This window comes from Nycticebus coucang, chromosome X, assembly GCF_027406575.1.
Source record: "Nycticebus coucang isolate mNycCou1 chromosome X, mNycCou1.pri, whole genome shotgun sequence".
NCBI classification, from domain to species: domain Eukaryota; kingdom Metazoa; phylum Chordata; class Mammalia; order Primates; family Lorisidae; genus Nycticebus; species Nycticebus coucang.
Window position 1 is genome coordinate 62,575,559 of NC_069804.1, and position 23,230 is coordinate 62,598,788.

Genomic DNA, 23,230 nt, shown 5'->3' on the forward strand with positions numbered 1-23,230 from the left:
TGAGGATGCTGTGAGCTGTGATGCCGCAGGACTCTACCGAGGGTGACATAGTGAGATTCTGTCTCTAAATAAATAAAAGATAATCTCCATCATCTTCCCCAATTTTTCTACCTCTCTCATTAAGCCGGGCTGTTCACAGAGCACAGAAAAAAATCAAGCAGACCTGGCTTTCCTACTAATGCTCCAATTTATACTCCTGCACCCATCCCCTGCTTGGGAAGCATCATCAATTCTCTTGTCCAACAAAATTAATGTCAAAGCTACAGGTTGGCCAATTTATTTCTGCTTAGTCTTCCCGGTCTTAACATCCCTCATTTCCCAAAGCCTCTAATTCTGTGCCTATGTACTGAGGCATAGAGAAATAAAGTAACTGGCCCAAAGTCTCAAAGCAAGCAAACAAGCAGCTGTCCTATCACTAGAGTCTGCATGAGACTTTTAGACTCCCAGCTCCTGGTGCTGTCCATCCATACCTCCCCCTCATGGCTTGATTTCTTGCCTGGGGGATTTGCCATGTTCATCAGAAGTGAAGATGGTATAGAAAGCTGGTGGGTTCAAGGACTCCACTAACTTGTACTCCACCATTGACTCAGACAGCAGCTAAAGATCCTTAGGGAGAAGGAGCAGACTGACGGCCTCAGAAAAGGTGCTAGAAGGCAGTAAGATTGGAAGGTTTGGAGGGCTGCCTTCTAGCATAGGCCTGGAGATATTGGGTAGGCCCATTCTTGTGACTCCTGGCCCAGATGAATCCAGGACTTGCCTAGTGTCCTGAGGCCTCAGCAGCGGATCGTGCTGATGCCAGAGTCTTCCAGTGGGCAAGGTGGGAATAAATGGGGTAGGAAGGGGTTCTCCAAGGATGGAGGTGGTCACAGTACTGCTGAGACCTGTGCGACTTGAGACAGTATTAAGGAATGTGCTTAGGCTCTAAGGAGATGGGAGCCTGGGTCTAGCAGTTTTAGGGGGAAGTAGAGTTTGGGGTGTACAAGCTTGGAGAGTAATAAGCTTGTGGAAGTTTCATACGGTGGGGCACTAGGTTTAAGAGGTGATGGGATTTTGGGTCTTGGGTAAAAGGAACCCAAGGCTGGGGTGCTACAGATGATCTGCAGTTTGGGGAGCAGGAACCCTAGCTATAGTGCATCGTGGGAGCTTGGGGAGCTGAAGTGTGGAGCCGCAAGGTATGGGCTGGGGTAAGCTTTTGGGAGACTGTGCAGTGCCTACCCCAGGGTGGGGGTGTGATGGAGCACTGGGTTTGAAATAGAGTGGAGTAACATGTTTCATATTGTCAGCTTTGGGCTGGGCTTGGGTGCCAGGATGGCATCTTGGAATTCATGGGTAATACGATGCCAGGATTCGGGGATGATAGAGTTCTGGGATTGAGAGGCAATAGAACACCGGAATTTGAGGGTGTAAGGACAGAAGATTTTGTCCTGAGAGTGGGCTGGACCAAGGTGCTAGAATCCAGTTGGGCTGCTGGTCTGGGTTTTGGGAAGTTGGTAGGGTACTAGGGCTCTGGCCCATTGACTACAACTCCTTGGAAGTGGGCATCTTCTCGGTAGAGGCAGTACTAGTGGAGGATTAATAGAAATTTGGGTTTTTGGACCTTGATTTTGGGGAGACTTTGGGTACCAAGGCTCATTGAGGTGTGCCTGCTCCTAGACATGTCTGCTGCTGGGTGAGGGCATGATGGTCCATGACGGCACAGCTGTCTGCACCCTGGCCTTCTGACTGTCCTCCTTGGGCTACAGCATGACCAGTGAAATGTGAGGTGTGACAAAGTTGTATTCAAGGGACAGGTTGAGGAGTTTGGCAGCCAACAGGTGATGAGTGGTGGTGTCACGGGCTTGGAAGCATGTCTCCAGAAGCTTTCCAACAGTGACATAGGCCCAGAGGCGGAATATGAAATGGGCCACATTGGGAGCTGGCTCCTCTGGGCAACCAAAGGCCTTCTGGCTGTGTTTGGTGGCCACTTTACTGTGGTGGGCCGCAAGAAGCTGGCCGTTGGGGCCACGGGCTGCCAGACAGATATCTAGCTCCTGCTCACCTGGCTCCACCAGGCCTGCAACCACCAGCTCTGAGCTAGCAAAGTAGTTGGGGGGAAAGACCCAAGAGGAGGCTCCAACCAAGCCACCCAGGTAGGCCAGACACACATATGCCAGCAGAGGCCTGGAAATCTCCTTGTAGTGGCCCTCCAGATGTAGGGCTGCATCAGGGTCCTCCTATATGAACTGGACTACTCTCTGGTTCTCCACAGACAGGTGACACAGCAGTGGGAAGCAAGCATCATCCCCAAAGGCCAAACTGAAAAGGGATACCCTGTGGCCTAGAGCCTGATGGATGTTGGAGAGGATAATGCTAGGGGTTGTCACTCCAGTCGTGGGTTCCCCATCTGTCAGGAAGATGATAAGAGAGATCCTCCCCACATTGGGGCCCCTCCCAGGCTCCTGGTTGCTATGGTTCAGCACTGAAGAAGCTTCCCACAGAGCTGCATTGATGTCGGTCCCTAATTGGGGAGCAGATTGTGAGACCATCTTCTCTGGTCACTTCTACCTCTATTGCAGATACACTGGGCACCTCATTGGCCTCCCAGGCTCAGCCATATCTCTTCATCTTTGCTCAGGCTGTGTCTGCTGCTTCTGCCCAACTCCCCCACCCCCACCCAAGCTCCCTGAGATCTGACAGTGGAGCCCACATGTCCTTGGCTTTTATCATTCCCTGTCTCAGCCTGTTTTTCGCCTATTCCCTGGGGGTGGGGTGGGGTGGAGCTGCCTCATTCCCTAGTCAAATTGGCAGCTACTCACAGATAGAACCCACACACTCTTGCTGCAAGGGAAGAAAGGGTTGAGTCGATGGGAGGTGGTGGGTGGGGGAGACTTCTGTCTGAGAGAGGATGGGTCAAAAGCCAGAATTGGCACAGCATCTTAGTCAAATGCTTGGAAATAAATATGTAGATTACTCATTTTTGAAAATTCTTAGGAAATTCTTCTGAAGTTTTACTTTAAAGAGGAAGAAACTCAGTTCCAAAGAGAAATGTGTACTAAGATACATAGGGAATCGGCTCTGCCTGTTCCACAAGGAAAGGGAACTCTGGATGGAGGGACTTCTTTGTATAAAATGTAGTAGTGATATTTCAGGTTCTGTGAGAGGTAAGGAGGATGGGGGAATGAAGAGATGGTTTCAGGAATTTCCCACATCACCACACCATGCCCATTTGGGTACATAGGTCTAATACTTGTAACCGTCAGCTTCCATGTGACCCAAGTAATCCATGGCACTGTGGGTATTCTGGTTAGTAGCCTGGATTAAGCCTCGATATTTCTAGATATTAACCATGTCAGAAAAGAAGATGATGTTGAAGTAGTCATTGGCCCACAGGTCACTGAGGATCACATTCATGGCCTTTTTAGTCTATGGGATATAGATAAAATGAAGGGGATGGTACAGGGTTTGTCCATGAGACTGAAAGACTCTTCCTATACAAGGCACTAAGGTCTAAGTGTTGTATGGTTTTAAGACCTTCTGACTGTAGCATTCTGTGACTCTAGCATTCTCAGGTGAAACTACTCTATGGGATTTATAGTTCAAGGCCTAGAACAGCACTATACAACATGGTAGCTACTAGCCACATGTAGCTATTTAAATTTAAGTGTAAATTAGATAAAATTGAAGAAAATTTTAAAAGTTCACTTCTTCACTTGCAGTAGCCACATTGCAAGTGTTCAAGAACCACATATGGTCAGTGCTGCTGTATTACATAGCCCAGAATTTTCGAGCATTTCTGTCATGAAGAAAGTTCTGGCTGGGCACCTGTAGCTCAGCGGTTAGGGCACCAGCCACATACACTGGGGCTGGCAGGTTCGAACCCGGTCCGGGCCTGCTAAACAACAATAACAACAACAACAACAAATAGCTGGGTGCTGTGGCGGGCGCCTGTAGTCCCAGCTACTTGGGAGGCTGAGGCAAGAGAATTGCTTGAGCCCAAGAGTTTGAGGTTGCTGTGAGCTGTGACGCCACTACACCTCTACCCAGGATGACAGCTTGAGACTCTGTCTCAAAACAAACAAACAACAACAACAAAAAAAACCCAGCATTTCTGCTGCACCCACCTGTAGATGCAGTTTCTCCACAGTTCATCCTTCCCTCCTCCCCTTCTGCAGGGTCCACAGCCACCATGGCGTATTAGAGGCAGTAGTGCCTGCAGCAGCGTTGGCCTTTGCAGAGGCGGCAGCAGCACCAGGCTCTGCAGCAGCAACCCACAGCAGCTTAAGCCATGGAGCTTCTCACAGCATCCAGCAGCAGCATTGCTGTAACTGACAAAGACGCCTTTGAATTAAGCACATTCCTGGATTTCAGCAAAGCCCCACAACATGACCAAGATGAGCTTCCTGAGCAGCGAGGTGTTGGTGGGGGACTTGATATCCCCCTTCGACCGGTCTGGTTTGGGGGCTGAAGAAAGACTAAATATCTTACATGATTACCTGGATGTGGCCAAGCCCTTCAAACCTCATGGGTTATCCAGTGACAAGGCTAAGGTGGGCTCCTCTGAATGGCTGGCTGTGGATGCGTTGGTCAGTGCTTCAACTTCATGACAAGGAGGATGCCTTCTCTGGGACAGATTGGATGTTGGAGAAAATGGATCCAAAGGAGTTTGACTTTGATGCCCTATTGGGTATAGATGACCTGGAAACCATGCCAGATGAGCTTTTGGCCACATTGGATGACACGTGTGATCTCTTTACTCCCCTAGCCCAGGAGACTAATAAGAAGCCCCCCCACCCCCCAGCAGTGAACCCAATCGTCCATCTCCCAGAAATTTTAACAAAAACCGATCGGGTTGTCCCCTTCACTTTCCTGCCACCTCTTTCCCTATCCCCAGGGGTCCTGTCCTCTACTCCAGATCATTCCTTTAGTTTAGAGCTGGACAGCAAAGTGGATATCTCTGAAGGAGATAGAAAGCCAGACTCTACTGCTTACATTACGATGATTCCTCAGTGTGTAAAGAAGGAAGACAACCCCTCAGATAATGACAGTGGCATCTGTATGATCGCGGAGTCCTATCTGGGCTCTCCCCAGCATAACCCTTCTACCTCCAGGGGCTCTCCAAATAGGAGCCTGCCATCTCCAGGTGTCCTCTGTGGCTCTGTTCGCCCCAAAACTTACGACCCTCCCAGAGAGAAAATAGTAGCAGCAAAAGTAAAGGGTGAGAAGCTGGATACGGAGCTGGAAAAAATGGATCAAAACAAGACTGCGGCCACTAGGTACTGCCAGAAGAAGAGAGCAGAACAGGAAGCCCTTGCTGGTGAACGCAAAGAGCTGGAAATGAAGAATGAGGCTCTGAAAGAGAAGGCAGATTCCCTGGCCAAGGAGATCCAGTACCTGAAAGATTTGATTGAAGAGGTCCGCAAAGCGAGGGAGAAGAAAAGGGTCCTCTAGTTAGGGCAGTCAGGAGTGTTGTGTGCTTGTACATAGGAGTCCCCCTTGCTGAAGCTATGTGTTACAATAAATTATTTTGTAGTGAAAAAAAAAAAAAAAGAAAGTTGTATTGAATCTCTCACAAAAGGTTCAAACTCTATGTTTTCAGAGCCCTAGGGTCTGCGTGCACTATGGTTGCTGGACCCCAAGACCCAGGATTCAGTGATTCCAGAACCCTAAAGTTTCGGAGCTTAATGATTCCAGGTCTTTACGGCTGAGTTTTAGTGACTTCTCGTGTTTTGCTTCTGTTCTAATCTGCTCTTCTCCTTCACCCTCTGTTTTCTTCCAGGCTAGTCTTCTCACTGGTCCCTAGATAACCTAGATTCCAGTTCACCTCCATAGCTTTGATCTTGTTGTGCCCATTAGATAGCATACCCTCCAACTTTGTCTTTATTTATTCTTATCTTCACTGTTCTTTCAGTTGCTCCTTTAGAAAGTTCTTCCTTGAGTTGCCTGCCCTGACCCACACATGCCCTCCTCTTTCAGATATTTTCTGTACCAGATATTTGCTGACTATCTTAGGTGAAATACTTTTACCCTCCATCTGGATATTGAGCCCTCTGAGAGCAGGGCTTAGGATACTGGTTGTCTCCCTTCTATACGACAATACTTAGCATAGGTCTATGCACATAGGAGTTTAGGGAATAGAGTATGTAGGATCAAGTGTAAGGTACCATTTATAGGATACTTGCTATGCTCCAGGCACTCTGCTAAACACTTTAGGTGCATCAGCTCATTGAATCCTCATAGCAAACTAACGAAGAAAGTACTACTATTGTCAGCATTTTATAGGTGATGACACTGAGGCTCAGAGAGGTGATGTGACCTGCTGAAGGCCACACAGCTAGTCATTGATAGACCAGGGACTCAAATCCACCTTTGGGAGGTGTTAAATCCAGTAATCCTAAGCACAAATTATACCTGCAATCCTTTAGATAGGTATGGATTTCAGACCACAGGAAGGATAATTGAGACCTACCTTTCACTGCACCTTAAACTGATAGGAAAACTCTTTAATGCTTCTCACTGGGTCACAGTCTTTCCCACCACAGAGAGAGCTCAGGGGATAAGTCATACAGCCTGGAAAAGGGAGCTAAGCACAATATTTTTTTGTTTCCATCAAGAGGGCTGAGACTTAAGAGGATAGCCTTTCCTGAGAACAGCAGTAGGAACGTGAGGACCTAGGGGGCCTAGAGCTCAGAACCTCTTGTCAACCAGGAACAGGTTATGTTTTTAGATGTGTTTTATTTGATCTCCAGTGTGTTGAGAGTTCCCAGCTATCTTTGTTTTATTGATTTCTAATTTAATTCCACTTGGTCTGAGAGCATACGTTGTAAATCTTATATTCTGTTAAAGTTGTTAAAGTATGTTTTATGGTCCAGAATTTGGTCTATCTTGATAAATGTCCCATGTGAACTTGAGAAGAACATGTATTCTGCTGTTGTTGAATAAAGTAGAAATGTCCGTTAGATCCAGTTGATTAATGGTGCTGTTCAGTTCAACTATGTCCTTACGATATTCTGCCTGCTGGATCTGTCAGTTACCGATAGAAGGATGGTGAAGTCTTTAGCTATAATAGTGGATTCATTTACTTTTGCCTTCCAGTTCTATCAGTTTTAAACTTATGTATTTTGGTGCTCTGATTCTAGGTACATACACATTAAGGATTGTTACATCTTCTTGGAGAATTGATGCGTTTATTATTATATTACGTGCCTGTTTATCACTAATAATTTCCTTGCTCTCAAGTCTGCTTTCTCTGAAATTAATATAGCTACCTCAGCTTTCTTTTGAGTTGCGTCAGCATGGTTTATCTTTCCCTCTTTTTCTTTTCTGTGAAGTTACACCCTACTTTTTTATTTCAATAGATTTAGGAGGTACACATGTTTTTTGTTACATGGATAAATTGTCAGGGCTTTTAGTGTACTCACCACTAGGATAGTGATTACATTGTACTCAATAAGTAGATTTTTATTCTTCACCTCTCTCCCATTCCCTCCCTTTCTGATGTTAGCACAGTATGTCTTTCTGTATGTCCCTTTACTTTCGATCTGTGTCTTCATACTTAGGGTGAGTTCCTTGTAAACAATAGACAGTTGGGTCTTTTTTTGTTATCCATCCTGAGAGTCTTTGTCTTTTAATTGGTATATTTATGTTTATAATTGTTACTGATATAGGGGGATTAATATCTGCCATATTTGACTGGCCTTGGGGGTTTGCGAAGATGAGGACGGTGGTTTTGATCACCAGAGTGAGCAGTGGAATTGGCCTGGCCCTCTGCAAGCAGCTGCTGGTGGAAAACGATGAGATTCGTCTGTGTTTGGTGTGCAGGAATGTGAACAAAGCGGAAGGTGTCCGAGCCACTCTGCTGGCCTCTCATCCCACCGCCGAAGTCACCATCGTGCAGGTGGATGTCAGCAACCTGCAGTCAGTATTCCGGGCCTCCAAGGAACTTAAGCAAAGGTTTCAGAGACTGGACTTTGTATATCTAAAGGCTGAGATCATGCCTAATCCACAACTAAATATCAGAGCACTTTTCTCTGGCCTCTTTTCAAGAAAAGTGATTCATATGTTCTCCACAGCTGAAGAACTGCTGACCCAGGATAACAACATCACTGCTGATGGGTTCCAGGAGGCGTTTGAAACTAATGTCTTTGGCCACTTTATCCTGATTTGGGAACTGGAACCGCTCCTGTGTCACAGTGACCATCCATCTTGGCTCATTTGGACATCATCTTGCAATGCAAGGAAATCTAATTTCGGCCTGAGGACTTCCAGCACAGCAAAGGCCAAGAACCCTATAGCTCTTCCAAATATGCCACTGACCTTCTGAATGTGGCTTTCAATAGGAACTTCAACCAGAGGGATCTGTATTCCAGCATGGTATGCCCAGGTACAGTACTAACCAATTTGACATTTGGAATTCTACCTCCTTCTGTATGGACGCTGTTGATACCCATCATATGGCTGCTTCGCTTTTTTTGCAAATGCTTTCACTTTGACACCGTCTCTCAATCTTTTGACCAACTATATGAGCGCCACCACTGGCTTTGGTAGCAATTACATAACAGCCCAGAAGATGGACCTAGAGGAAGACGCTGCTGAAAAATTTTACCAAAACTTACTGGAACTGAAAAAGCAGGTTAGGGTCACCATGAACGCAGTCCCTGGTGCTGAAAAGGTTCGGGACCAGTGACATAAAACATGGCTATCACTGACTACCTTGCAGAATGTGAGATTATGTCCTAGTAGATGCACAGTCAACACAAACTCATTTAATTCTATTCTATGTAAATTACACAAAAGGAGGATTTAAACATGAATTAAGTCCTGATTTCATGTCACTGACAATGTCTCTCTATGGTGGTGCTTTACATATACTTTGAGACATTTTAACTAATTTCCTCAAAATAGGGAACAAATCACAGCTCCCTCCCCATATTCCCAAGTAGTGTGCCCCCTCTCTATTCCCAAGTGGTATACCTCAACAATTGGTTCCTGTCATGAAATAATTCCAGATTTCATTATTTTTGTATGTGAGCTTGGCTACTAGGTTGGAAGATTCAACTGCTAAGAAGTTGGCCCCGGGAGATGCTTGATTTTTTGCCTTTACTCAGTGCATTTATTCTAATTTCCAAGATGGATTCAATATATATAATTCATTTTTTCCCCCACAGATATGTATTGAGCCTTGACTACATGTCAGGCACTGTTGGGTTTTGAGGATGTTGCAGTGAACATATGGATGATGGATCGAGGCATCCCAAAATGCTTCTAATACTCATTCTAGAAGAAGAGAATTAGGAGAATGGGAAAGAAACAATATTTCTATGACAATCAGATTCAGAAAAATGACAAGTCCCAAATGTTACAAACACAATTCAAAACTTATATGTTAGCTTTTAATGAGCATGAACCTTCGAAATCCAGACCCTTCCCTCATTTCCACAGGGTGAGCCCTGTATGGAACAGCCACACACCTGAATATTCACTGACTTTATTTCCTTAAATGGCAACTGAGCCTCAAACCTTTCATATAGAGCCTATGGGTCCTGCCCATGAATAGGACTATTCTTATATCTAGCGTTAGAGTTGTCAAATACTGACCTCTTGTCCTTAAAGGAGTTGGAGTGGGAGAAGGGTAGGGGCTGAGTTCTTCTCCAATCATAAACATTTCTGAATTATCCAGAAATTTAAATTTCAAACAACCAAACAAATTGGTAGTATCAGTGACTTATTCAAAATAACTTTGGGACAACTGGTTAGTAACCAGGTAAAAATAATTTGGAGCCTTACTTCATTGCTGTAATAGGCAGAATTAAAATGTCCCCTGTAATATTTGCCCAGGGTTAATGTCAAGATTGCACTGTGACATGGCACAGCTGATCTTAAGATAGGGAGATTATCCAAGTGTAATCATATGAAACCTTAAAAACAGAAAAGAAGTAGCAGAAATCAAGTCAGATTTGAAGCTGCAGCAGATACTCACCTGTGGACCGTGAAAGAGCAAACTACCTTGGCCACATGCCAGGGGATAGTGGCTGACCTTTAGAAGCTGAGGATGCTACCTCCTGCCAGATGATAAATAGCAAGAAAATGGGGACCTTGGACCTACCGTGGCAAGACCTGGTTTCTACTAAGGGCCCATGCGAACTTGGAGCCAAATTCCACCTAGAGCCTCCATAGCTTTGGAACCCTGAGCCCAGAAACCAGTCGGGCTTTGCTGGGCTTCTGACCTGGGGAACTGAGAGATCATAAATAAAATGCTAAATTTGTTACAATCTGTTACGGAAGCAATACAATTCCTTACACTAAAAGAAACTCCATGTGTATCAATGATGAATAAACATTATTATTTAAAAAATATTTGCCATATTTGTAAATATTTTTATTCATTTTTATTATTCTTTATTCCTATTTTTCTCTTACATTCTTAATTGAGAATTTTACATAGTCCCATTGTCTCTCAACACCTAGCCTATTCAGTACATTTAAAAAAAATTTAGTGGTTGCCCTAGAATTTGCAATATACATTTACAACTAATCCAAGTCCATCTTCAAATAACACTATACAGCTTTATGCATGGTGCAAGTACCTTGTAACAGACTGTTTCCAATTATTTACTCTTATCCCTTAAAATATCATTGTCATTAATTTCACATATCCATAAACCAGGTTCACGGAAAATATTGTTGCTATTATTATTATGGAATAATATGTTTGAATGGAATATCATCTGTTAAATCAGTTAATAAGAGAAATAAAATGTTTTGTTTTACCCCCGTTTATTCTTTCTCTAACACTCTTCCTTTCATTTTTCAGATTGAAGTATCTCAGGTATACCACTTTCCTTCTCTAAAGAACTTCTTTGACCATTTCTTGACAAGCAAGTCTAAAGGTGACAATTCCCTCAATGTTTGTTTGTTTGAGAAAGGCTTTATTTCTCTTTCAGTTTTGAGAGATAATTTTGATGTATACAGAATTCTAAGCTGGTGGGTTTTTTTTTTTTTTTCCTTCAACACTTGAAATACTTTACTCCACTCTCTTCTTCCTCCCATGGTTTATAAAGACAAGTCTGATGTAATTCACATACTTGTTCCTCTATGGGTAAGATGCTTTCTTCCTCTGGCTTTATAACAATGTTTTCTCTGTCATTAATTTTCTGAATTTTTTTTTTATTTTATTGTTAAATCATAGCTGTGTACATTAGTGCAATCACCTGTACCCATTCTAAGATGCACATAGATGTGGCCCCACCCATTACCCTTCCTCCACCAAAACCTCCCCCCTCCCTTCCCCTTCCTTGGCCCTTTCCCCATACTCTTGTGCTACAGTTGGGTTATAGTCTTCATGTGAAAGCTATAATTTAGCCTCATAGTAGGGCTGAGTACATTGGATACTTTTTCTTCCATTCCTGAGATACTTTGCTAAGAAGAATATGTTCCAGCTCCATCCAGGTAAACATGAAAGAGGTAAAGTCTCCATCTTTCTTTAAGGCTGCATAGGATTCCACGGTATACATGTACCACAATTTACTAGTCCATTCGTGGGTCGATGGGCAGTTGGGCTTCTTCCATGACTTAGCAATTATGAATTGGGCTGCAATAAACATACTGGTACAGATGTCTTTGTTATATTGTGACTTTTGGTCTTCTGGGTATAAACCTAGTAAAGGAATTATAGGATCGAATGGCAGGTCTATTTTTAGGTCTCTAAGTATTCTCCAAACATCCTTCCAGAAGGAACGTATTAGTGGGCATTCCCACCAGCAGTGTAGAAGTGTGCCCTTTCCTCCACATCCACGCCAACATTTCTGGTTTTGGGATTTTGTTATGTGGGCTACTCTTACTGGGGTTAGGTGATATCTCAGAGTAGTTTTGATTTGCATTTCTCTGATGATTAAGGATGATGAGCTTTTTATCATGTGTTTGTAGATTTTGCGTCGGTCTTCTTTAGAGAAGTTTCTCTTCAAGTCCCTTGCCCACCCTGAGATGGGGTCACGTGTTCTTTTCTTGTTAATACGTTTGAATTCTCTGTGGATTCTGGTTATTAGACCTTTATCGGAGGTATAACCTGGAAATGTTTTCTCCCATTCTGAGGGCTGTCTGCTTGCTTTACTCACTATGTTCTTGGCTGTGCAGAAGCTTTTTAGTTTGATCAGGTCCCTGTAGTGTATTTTTGATACTGCTTCAATTGCCTGGGGAGTCCTCCTCATAAAATATTCACCCAGGCCGATTCCTTCAAGAGTTTTCCCTGCACTTTCCTCAAGTATTTTTATAGTTTCATGTCTTAAGTTTAAATCTTTTATGCAGTGAGAGTCTATCTTAGTTAATGGTGAAAGGTGTGGTTTCAGTTTCAGTCTTCTACAGGTTGCCAGCCAGTTTACCCAGCACCATTTGTTAAATAGGGAATCTTTTCCCCACTGAATGTTTTTAACTGGCTTGTCAAAGATCAAATAACGCTAAGTAGCTGGATCCATCTCTTGGTTCTCTATTCTGTTCCAGACATCTACTTCTCTGCTTTTTCTCATCTACTTGTGCCGGTACCATGCTGTTTTGATCACTATGGATTTATAGTACAGTCTCAGGTCTGGTAGTGTGATTCCTCCCGCTTTGTTTTTATTGCTCAGTAATGTTTTGGCTATTCGAGGTTTTTTCTGATTCCATATAAAACGAAGTATTATTTTTTCAAGATGTTTAAAGTATGACAATGGAGCTTTAATAGGAATTGCATAAAAGTTATATATTGCTTTGGGCAGTATGGACATTTTAACAATGTTGATTCTTCCCAGCCATGAGCATGGTATGTTTTTCCATCTGTTAACATCTTCGGCTATTTATTTTCTTAGAGTTTCATAGTTCTCTTTGTAGAGATCTCTCACGTCCTTTGTTAGGTATACTCCCAAATATTTCATCTTCTGTGGCACTACTGTGAAAGGAATAGAGTCCTTGACTGTTTGCTCGGCTTGGTTACTGTTGGTATATATAAAGGCTACAGATATATGGGTGTTGATTTTGTAGCCTGTGACATTGCTATATTCCTTGATCACTTCTAAGAGTTTTGTAGTAGAATCCCTAGTGTTTACCAGATATACGATCATATCACCTGTGAAGAGTGAAAGTTTGATCTCTTCTGACCCTATGTGGATACCCTTGATCGCCTTTTCTTCCCTAATTGCAATGGCTAAAACTTCCATTACAATGTTAAAGAGCAATGGAGACAATGGGCAACCTTGCCTGGTTCCTGATGTAAGTGGAAATGATTTCAATTTAACTCCATTCAATATGATATTGGCTGTGGGTTTGCTGTAGGTGGCCTCTATTAGTTTAAGAAATGTCCCTTCTATACCAATTTTCTTAAGTGCTCTGATCATGAAGGGATGCTGGATATTATCAAACGATTTTTCTGCATCAATTGAAAGAATCATATGGTCTTTATTTTTAAGTTTGTTTATGTGTTGAATTACGTTTATAGATTTACGTATATTGAACCAGCCTTGAGACCCTGGGATAAATCCGCCTTGGTCATGGTGTATAATTTTCTTGATGTGTTGTTGGATTCTGTTCGTTAGGATCTTACTGAGTATTTCAGCATCTATATTCATTAGTGATATTGGTCTATAATTTTCTTTTCTTGTTGGGTCTTTCCCTGGTTTGGGGATCAAGGTGATGTTTGCTTCGTAGAATGTGCTGGGTAATATTCCTTCTTTTTCTATATTTTGGAAGAGGTTTAGTAGTATGGGTACTAGTTCTTCTTTAAATGTTTGGTAGAATTCTGACGTTAAAGCCATCTGGTCCTGGGCTTTTCTTTTTAGGGAGATTTTGTATAGTTGATGCTATTTCAGAACTTGACATAGGCCTGTTCAACATTTCCACTTCGTTCTGGCTAAGTCTTGGTAGGTGGCGTGCTTCCAGGTATTGGTTGATTTCTTTCAGATTTTCATATTTGTGAGAGTAGAGTTTCTTGTAGTATTCGTTAAGGACTTTTTGAATTTCTGAGGGGTCTGTTGTTATTTCATCATTACCATTTCTGATTGATGAAATTAGAGATTTTGCTCTTTTTTTCCTGGTTAGGTTGGCCAAAGGTTTATCTATTTTATTGATCTTTTCAAAAAAACCGCTTTTGGATTTATTGATCTGTTGTATAATTATTTTGTTTTCAATTTCATTTAATTCTGCTCTGATTTTGGTTATTTCTTTACTTCTGCTGCGTTTGTGGTCGAAGTGTTCTTCTTTCTCCAGTTGCTTGAGATGTTCCATTAAGTTTTTGACTTCCTCTCTTTCCGTTTTCTTGAGGAAGGCTTGCAGTGCTATAAATTTCCCTCTTAGGACTGCCTTTGCAGTATCCCAGAGGTTCTGGTAATTCGTGTCTTGATTGTTGTTTTGTTCCAAAATTACGGTGATTTCCTTCTTAATCTTGTCTATAACCAATGTATCCTTCAGCATAAGGTTGTTTAGCTTCCATGTTTTTGTATGGGTATGCAGGTTCCTGTTGTTATTTAGTTCAACTTTTATTCCGTGATGGTCTGAGAAGAAGCAAGGAATAATTTCTATTTTTTAAAATTTGCTGAGGTTAGATTTGTGGCCTAGGATGTGGTCGATTTTGGAGTATGTTCCGTGGGCTGATGACAAGAATGTGTATTCAGTTTTTTTGGGATGAAATGGTCTGTAGATGTCTGTTAAGTCCAGATGTTGAATGGTTGAGTTTAAATCTAAAATTGCTTAGCTTAGCTTCTTTTTGGAGGATCTATCCAGGACTGCTAAAGGGGTGTTGAAATCTCCAACTACTATGGAAGTGGAGGAAATTGAGTTGCTCATGTCTGTTAGAGTTTCTCTTATAAATTGAGGTGCGTTGTGGTTGGGTGCATAAATATTGATAATTGAGATCTCATCATATTGAGTATTACCTTTAACAAATATGAAGTGTCCATCCTTATGCTTAATTATTTTGGTTGGTTTAAAGCCTATTGCATCTGCGAACAGGATTGCAACGCCTGCTTTTTTCTGCTTTCCATTTGCCTGGAATATAGATGACCATCCCTTCACCTTGAGTCTATATCTGTCTTTTAATGTAAGATGCGATTCTTGGATGCAGCAGATATCTGGCTTGAGTTTACGTGTCCAGTCCGCCAACCTATGCCTCTTTAGAGGACAATTTAAACCATTCACATTAATTGAGAGTATTGATAAGCCTTTCGAGAGACCGGTGGACATTTTTAATCCTTTTGCGACTGTGGAAGTTGGAATTTGATCAAAAATTTTTGGGGTGGGTTTACTTTTGTGGTGGAGGATTATGCTGGCCTTTATGGAGGATAGGTCTAAGAATGTCCTGGAGAGCTGGTTTAGTTGTGGCAAATTTCTTCAACATGTGAATGTCGTTGAAGTATTTAATTTCTCCGTCATAAATGAAGCTCAGTTTAGCTGGGTACAGGATCCTGGGTTGAAAGTTATTGTGTTTTAGGAGATTAAAAGTCGATGACCATCCTCTTCTAGCTTGAAAGGTCTCGGCAGAGAGATCTGCAGTTATTCTGATATTCTTCCCCTTGTAGGTAATGGTTTTCTTTCATCTGGCAGCTTTCAGAATTTTCTCCTTCATATTAACTTTAGTGAAATTGATTATGATGTGTCTGGGGGATGTCTTATTTGGGTTGAGTCATGCTGGAGTTCTGAAACTGTCTGCTATCTGAATTTCGGAATCTCTTGGCATGTCTGGAAACTTCTCCTTCATAATCTCATGGAGAAGAGACTCTGTGCCTTGTGAAGCCACTTCGTCACTTTCAGGGATCCCTATAAGATGAATATTGGTTGTCTTCAAATTATCCGAGAGCTCTCTGAGAGAGTGGTCTGTTTTTGCTCTCCATTTCTCTTCTTCTTTGAGGGTTTGGGAGCATTCGAAAGCTTTGTCTTCAATGTCAGAAATCCTTTCTTCTGCTTGCTCCATTCTGTTACTGAGGGATTCCACTGTGTTTCTCAGGTCTTTGAGGGATGCAACTTCTTGTCTCAATGTGTCAAAATCTTTGGTCATTTGGTCGTTCCTCTGGACAGGGACTCTGGTAGCTGCGTGCCCTTTGGAGCCCTCCCTGCCTCTGTGCAGAGCTCTTCTCCTGGGCAGAGACTGCTGGAGCACAACACAAGGGGTCGTTGAATCCGTTGAATTCTTGAGATAACTTTTGGAATTCTAATTCAATCTTATTTGCTATCCAGATCCTGAATTCAATTTCTGACATCTCAGCTATTTGTTTGTGCATGGGGTCTTGGGCTGTTTCTGCCCCATTGATCCTTGGGGGAGTTGATCTACTCTGATTATTCATATTGCCAGAGTTTTTCTGTTGATTTCACCTCATGATTGTTTTTCACCGTTGCCTCTGGCTGTCCTCAGTGTTGGGGAGGTGTCTCTCCAAGATTAGACCCTAGCGGGATCACTCTATTGTTGCTGGATCTTTGTAGGGAGTGACCCTGTGTAGTTCCTCTGGGGCTGCTCTAGCTAGGGAGTTCTGGTTGTGGAAGCAGCTCCGGTTTGTGACATACCCAGATCCAGCAACAGGGCTGGGGTTGGTGCGCACGGTTCTGGGAGTGCCAGGCACCCAGTGACTTTGGCACAGAGAGCCCAAGGCTCCAGCAGTCTCTGCCCAGGAGAAGAGCTCTGCACAGAGGCAGGGAGGGCTCCAAAGGGCATGCAGCTACCAGAGTCCCTGTCCAGATGAACGGGCTAGTGTGGAAGCTGGGAGGACACAGGAGGGAGGACGCAGGGTTGCGTGGCTCCCGCAGTTCCTTGGTCAGGGAATGCGGAGGCCCGGTGGGTGCGGGTCACTGGTCGGGGGTCGCTGCACAGCACTTATGGAGGTCTGGGCGGCGCCAAGCCCAGGAGTTTGAGGTTGCTATGAGCTGTGACGTCACGGCACTCTACCCAGGGCAACAGCCCAAGGCTCCAGTGTGCCAAAACCATCTCACTCTGCCCCTAAGGATTAAGGCTGTAAGGCAGCTCAGTCCCCGCCTTTAGGCTGCTCAGTCAGTAGGTTACTTTGACCCGCCCAATCCTTGCTCTGAGACCCTGAGGGCGGAGCTTGCCGGGGCAGTTGTTTCACAATGGCTTCCTGCGCCCAGCTCAGTGGCTCAGTCTGGGGCCCCAGACAATGCCCAAAGTTCTCCACACTCCTGCTCAAGCTCTCCCCAAGGCAGTTCAACTGAGTGCCAAGTCCAAGAACACCAAAACAGTTCACAGGTAAGGCCTTTCCGGTTTGCAGTCTCACTGCTGCTTGTACTTACGGTTGCTGGCATGATTAGGTCGATTGAACACATGCAACCACTTGCCAGTTTTCCACTGTTTTTGTCCTACTCTTGGGGTCCAGAAGTCCCTTGCTGGCTCCCTGTATCCTCAAAGGGATGATTATAGGCAGATCCCACCGGCCAGAGATGCCTGGAGACTTGTATCCCCAGACTCACTGTTCCCAGTTGCAGGGAAGCTGTTACTCGGCCACCATTTTTAATCTCCTCCAATTTTCTGAAATTTGAATATGGTAAGCCTACGTGTAGTTTTTTGTTCTTTATTCTGCTTGGTGTTTTATGAGCTTCCTGGACATAGAACACTATTGTGGTTTGGTTCTATCATTTATTTTGGAAGCTTGGTATCCACTATTACTTCAAGTAGTTCTTCTGTTCCTTTATCTCCTACTTCTCCTTCTATTATTCCCATCATGCACATGCTACATCTTTGTAATTGTCTTACAGTTCTTTGATATGCAGGGGAGTATTTCAAACTTCTGATTTATTTATTTATTTATTTATTTGCTTTCCATTTTGGGAGATTTTTATTGACATGTATTCCAGCTCACTTCTTCTTTTCCTAGACACATCCAGTCTAATGATGGCTCAATCAAAGGCATTCTTCATTCTCATCGCAATGTTTTTGGTTTCAGGTATTTCCATTAGATTTTCATAGGGCTTACATAATTCTGCTTCCATTACCCATTTGTTCTTGCATGCTGTCCACTCTGTTGGTTAGTGCCCTTAGCATATTAGTATAGTTTATTTAAATTCCCAGGTGGATAATTCCAGCATCTCTGATATATCTAAGTCTGTTCGTGATGTTTGTTATATCTCTTCAGACATGATCATGTCCTTTTAACATGCCTTATAATTTTATATTGAAAGCCAGACATGATGTATAAGATAAAAGGAACTGAAGAAAATAGGCATTTAATGTGAGCTTTTATGTTTATTTGGCTAACAGTTGGGATGTGTTTCCTACTTGCATTAGTCGTAGGTGTCGGTGGATAAAATTCTTTCTATCGTCCATGTTTTTTTTCTACCCTGTTGTCTTTGGACCTCCCTAGGGCTCTTTCGGTAATAGGGTCTAAGACTCATAGTTCTATTAGATATAATCTCCTGTTATTATACAGAAGCCCAGCTGAGGTGATGGCAATGTTCAGGGTGAGAGGAAGCACACTGTATAGCTATAAATAGGTCTCATACTTTTAGTGAGCTAGTGTTCCTAGGGTATGAGTTTCACAAATGTGCCTGGTTTATTACCCCCCTGGGGAGAGACAGGAAGGTTAGAAATGGCTGGAGTTGAGTATGTTCCTTCTCCTACACCGAAGGCTTGAAAGCTGGTTTGGGGTTATTTTCCCTACCTCAGGTGGCTTGACTCTGGCAAAACACAGCTCATGTAGCCTTCAGTCTCAAGAGCTCTGCAGTTGAAAGCTTTAAAGTACAAAGGCTATGCTGTCCCAGGGCACTTGAACTTAGAGCCTCAGAGTATTATGGTTTGAAATGCTGATTCCAGAACTTTATGGATTCAAGCTCTAATGTCAAAATCTCTTTGGTCTATGGCCTCAGTATTCTGATTCAGAAGTGCAGCACAGCAATAATAAAATGGATATGACCTCAGGACTCTTACTGGGTCTAACCCTATAATGCCAGGACCCTATAATATTAGGCCCATAAAGTTAAAAAGAAATACAAAACTCCAAAAACCTGTGGCCTCAGAAAGGATCAGAATGTCTATTACCTAAGGTGTTACTAATCCTGGATCCTATAATCTCAGGGCCCTCTAGCTGGAGGGTTCAAACACTCTGGGACTTTATGACCCCTGCACTTTTGTGGTTCAGGGTCTCAATAGCCTCAGTCCCCATATATCAGTGGGGACCCTTAGGACTCTGTGGCTATAGGTCTACAAAGCTTCTGTTATATAAGGTGGAAAGAACCTACGGTAGGGCCAGGCCAGATCCAAAGGTAATGGGATGATGGGATCTCTGCTCTCAGGGTCCTAATATTCCAGCCCTATCTGCTTTCTGGGCCTTTTCATGCCAGAGAGGTTCTCAGGGTCTTTGTTACCTGCTTGATCTTGGTACCAAAAGTGGAGCCACTCATGTCAATAACAAACACCACGTCCATCCTTCTTGACAGGCGGGAGGCCTCTGGGGGCAAAGTAATGTATGAAATAGCCACCGTAAACCTGGGTGAAAAGAAGTACAATCAAAAAGGACTGTGCAAGCCAATCGAAATCAGGTACCCTCTTATTCTCCTGCATCTGATCCTGTTCTTTCCTTCCTGAGATTTCTCACTGTTTCTATTCAAGTAGCTGTGTATGATTATTTATTTGCTCAATGTCCACCTCCTTCACCAGAACCGAGTCTCTGCTATTGACACTGTCATCCCAGGACTTGCCTCAGAGCTGTGGCGTGAATGAGACTGGCTTGTGGCCCGGAACTCCAGAGATCAGGATCTCTGTAATATGTGAATTCCTGCCACAGTTCCTTACACAGTTTTGAGGGTGTCTAGGGACATTTTGCCTGGGCTCCAGGAACTCAAGTATTATTTTTAACCTCTCTCTATAGAGTGAGTCTGGGGCCCAGCTCATTGCTGCCAAGGGCTTGGAGTTTGCAGGGCCTCCCTCTCCTCCAAAAACCTTCTTTCTGCTGTTGCTGGGCAGAGCAGGGAGGGGAGGAGGGAGCAGAAGCTGAGCTGTTTGTTTGGAGGGGATTGGTTGCACCAGGTAGTGATGCCTCGGGCTGCCTTGGATGTGACTGGCTGATGAAGCCCCTCCCTCTGCAAAGCCTGGGGCCTGGGACAGCTGAGGAAAGGGCAGTGGGGCTGGGAGGGCCCCTCAGAACCAGTCTCAGCTCAGCCTAGGGATGTCTGAGGTTGCTGAGGGTCTGTGCTCCCTTCAGCCTGAAGCAGGCTCTGCCCAGGGACGTGGGCCTCTGTTCCTGTCTGCCCTCCAGGTACTCTCTGACCGCAGGGCTGGACACTGTCTCTTCCTTCTCAGGGAGAAAGAGGATATCAGAGGATATCCTGACAATTCTCCTCCATGCCAAAATCTGAATTAATTCCCATGTGTATGTGCAGCCTCTGTCTCCACTTAATCCTGGCACTCTCTCACTGTTGGCAAAGGCCTGGGTCACCCACCCTGCAACTGCCCTGGCCAAACGCAGAACCTACCTGGCTTCTGTGTGCCTCCCACACCTGGGCCACTGAGAGCTACTGGGAAAATTGTGCCCACTATTTTCTGGTCCCATGCCCACTGGGGCCCCCACTTCCCATCCCATAACCCTTGTGAGCATGACCCTGCTAACCCACCTCTCCCAGTCCCCTCAGCAGTCATTCTACTCCAACCACCTGACTCACCAAGAAAATTAAGGGCACCAGGCCATGGACACATGGAGCCCCCTCCCCTCACCTTGCACAGGGTCTACATCTGAATGCAGTCTCCCAAGGGCTTAAAGGCAATACGTTCTGACCTGGACCCCAAGAACTCCTAGCCTCACGCACCTTCTCAGGTCTCCTGTCTCCAACCCTCATCAACATGCACCCTACGGGGTCTTCCTTGGAATACGAAATTGTTTATATCTTTTTCATCCACTGAGACACGCCCTTGCTCCCAATCGCCCCCAAGCTTCTATCCAGTCTCTTTATTCCCTTCAGCATCCGAGGCTAAGGAAATGGGCACCCAAGATGGTCTCACCTCCAGGTCACTCCTGCAGACCCCAGAGACCAGCTGCCACCCCCACCCCTACTGACACCTCTCTGACTGAAGGCATTTGTGACCGACTTGTCTCCACACTCAGTGGGTTTATTTCATGTCTCCTGGCACTGCCCCCCTCATGTGTTTCACTTCTGCTTTTTACAAGAGCTGTTTTCCCTGGGATTTTGAGACAGTGAACTCGCCTTATTCTCCTGATATCCCATTGCCCCCCTCTCTTTCAGCCTCTTCCTCCAAGTCCCTTAATGGTGCTGCCCAACATCTGTCAGGTCAAGGCATGCACAGAAAATGGTGATGCTCATGTCACTCAAGCTCAGTGAACTAAATTGCTAGGAACTGGGGCTCTGGGAAGGCTCTTTGCAGTGAGGGGGGGGTCACCCTGAGGGCTAAGGGGGTCAGTAGCTCCTGAACTGGGCAGCTGTGCCTTAGCTCCTGTATAGGCGGAAAGCCTATCTGTGCCTTTAGCCAGAGCCATTCTCAGAAAGGCAAATAAAAAAGTCTTCTTAGAAGCTGACTGGGAGAAACTTGAATAGAACTCCATAAAGGCTTATGGCCCAGTCCCGGAGGCAGTAAATGCCTGGGAGACAAAGGCTGGCCGGGGCTTGCAGGCAAATCTCTGTATATCTTAGTGATCTCTGGTCAGTTCTCTGAAGATGAATTACGGCCTCCAGGTGGTCTGGTTGAAGGTCCGGTATTCAAACAACCTCCTCCCCTGGAGTTCTTATCCTTGTTTAAGCAAAGTAGTTTAGAGTATGGTTCTAATTAAAAGTTAAAACGGTAACTTTGAAGTGAAGTAATGGAATGTACTAATTAGTAGACTGCTTGGAGCCGGGCCAAGTTGGGCCCAGTCGTGTGATTGGTTTTTGAAATGTTGTCATCGATCATTGATTAATGGTGAGTACGTGCAGCACCAGCTATATAAGCTGGGGGGAAAATAAAGTAGTCTGCCATATGCCATGAGAGAGTGGTGGTCCCCTTTATTACCATACAATTTCAACAGCAGGACTTATCCTCTGCATCCCCGCCCCCATCTGAGAAATCTTCACGCAACACTGTGGCGCAGCAAGCAGGGTGAACTTGGAGGAGACAGCACAGCCGGCTTCTTCGAGAATACTCCCCAGCTTGCGCGGTGGACGTTTAAGGTGAGCCTCGGACTTTGAAACCAAGCAGGTTCTGGTCACGCTGTGGATACGCAAGACTCTTGGCATTGATAAAGGGCAAAATGGGTAACTCTCAATCTCTAGAAGAACTGTATGTTGTTTTGCTAAAAACCATGTTAACATGCACAGACATTAGTGTTAAAACTAGGATTTTAAGAGAATTGTTTCAGGTAGTAGCTCAGCACTGCTACTGGTTTACTCCAGAAAAGAAAAATCAGTTAAATTTAAAAGTGTGGAAGAGCATAGACAAGAAGCTCAGAAGAGCACACCAAAGAGGGAAATGCATAAACCGAGATATTTGGGCTGCTTATCACTTGGTAACTAGGACTTAGAAACCTTTACGATCTAGCTCTAATGCAGAGCATGATGTTATTCTACCGCTGACAGGGGAGCCAAATGTACAGGGACCTGTAAATGAAGTTCCTCTCAAAAGCCACTCAGAAAAAAGCAAAACAGAAACAGAAGATTCTAAAACAGAGGATAGTGACTCTAATACAACTCTTATTAATGTATCAGAAGATGAAATAGCAAAGCTTAAAAAGCTTTTAACTCATTACTGTAAAGTTATTGATAATCGTTTTCCAACCCCTTTGTCTTTTGCGCCGCTGCTGCCACCGCCGTGGCTGTTCCTGCCCCACGGCAGCTCCCTCCCCTCCCTTCTATTCCGCAGAAGCAGCTGTTTCAGTTTCGCAGCAGCTTCCTCCTCTTTTTCCAGATACCAGAGTAGGAACAGTTTCTAGTAAAAAAGGCCTTTTGCCAGCATCGGGATTCAAAATAATGTTACATTAGATCATTATATTAGGGTGTGTAAAGAAGTAGAATTTAACATTTTTCAAGCTAATCTATTAGCAGCTGCTCTTAAAGGCACAGCCATTTTTACTAAAACAAGGTGTAATTAAGAAAAAATCCACTAGATGGCGTATGTTAATTTTTTTCCACACGGAACAACCTTTATACAGTACTTATATAAACTAATTAACACCGGAGCTGATGTTTCTATAATTGCCTCTTACATGTGGCCTGAGGGCTGGCCTAAAGTTAAAGTAAAAGCAACATTTGTAAGACTAGGAACAATGTCTGATATTGAACAGAGCACTGTTACTTTAAATTATAAGGGGCCTGA

The 23,230-nt window shown here is 44.0% G+C and overlaps 1 protein-coding gene and 2 pseudogenes across 2 annotated transcripts; 2 read left to right on the top strand and 1 right to left on the bottom strand.

Annotated features, from left to right (window-relative positions):
- Positions 1 to 477: 477 nt before the first annotated feature.
- LOC128576835 (inter-alpha-trypsin inhibitor heavy chain H6-like) overlaps positions 478 to 23,230 on the bottom strand; it is a 36,764-nt pseudogene continuing 14,011 nt past the window's right edge.
- On the top strand, positions 4,137 to 5,427 carry LOC128577914 (cyclic AMP-dependent transcription factor ATF-4-like; annotated as a pseudogene). Its single transcript, XR_008377649.1, has one exon. The product of XR_008377649.1 is annotated as a cyclic AMP-dependent transcription factor ATF-4-like (transcript).
- On the top strand, positions 7,676 to 8,381 carry LOC128577140 (3-keto-steroid reductase/17-beta-hydroxysteroid dehydrogenase 7-like). The gene has a single exon (XM_053579198.1). The coding sequence runs from the start codon at positions 7,691 to 7,693 to the stop codon at positions 8,297 to 8,299; it is 609 nt and encodes a 202-aa protein (XP_053435173.1). The 5' UTR covers positions 7,676 to 7,690; the 3' UTR covers positions 8,300 to 8,381.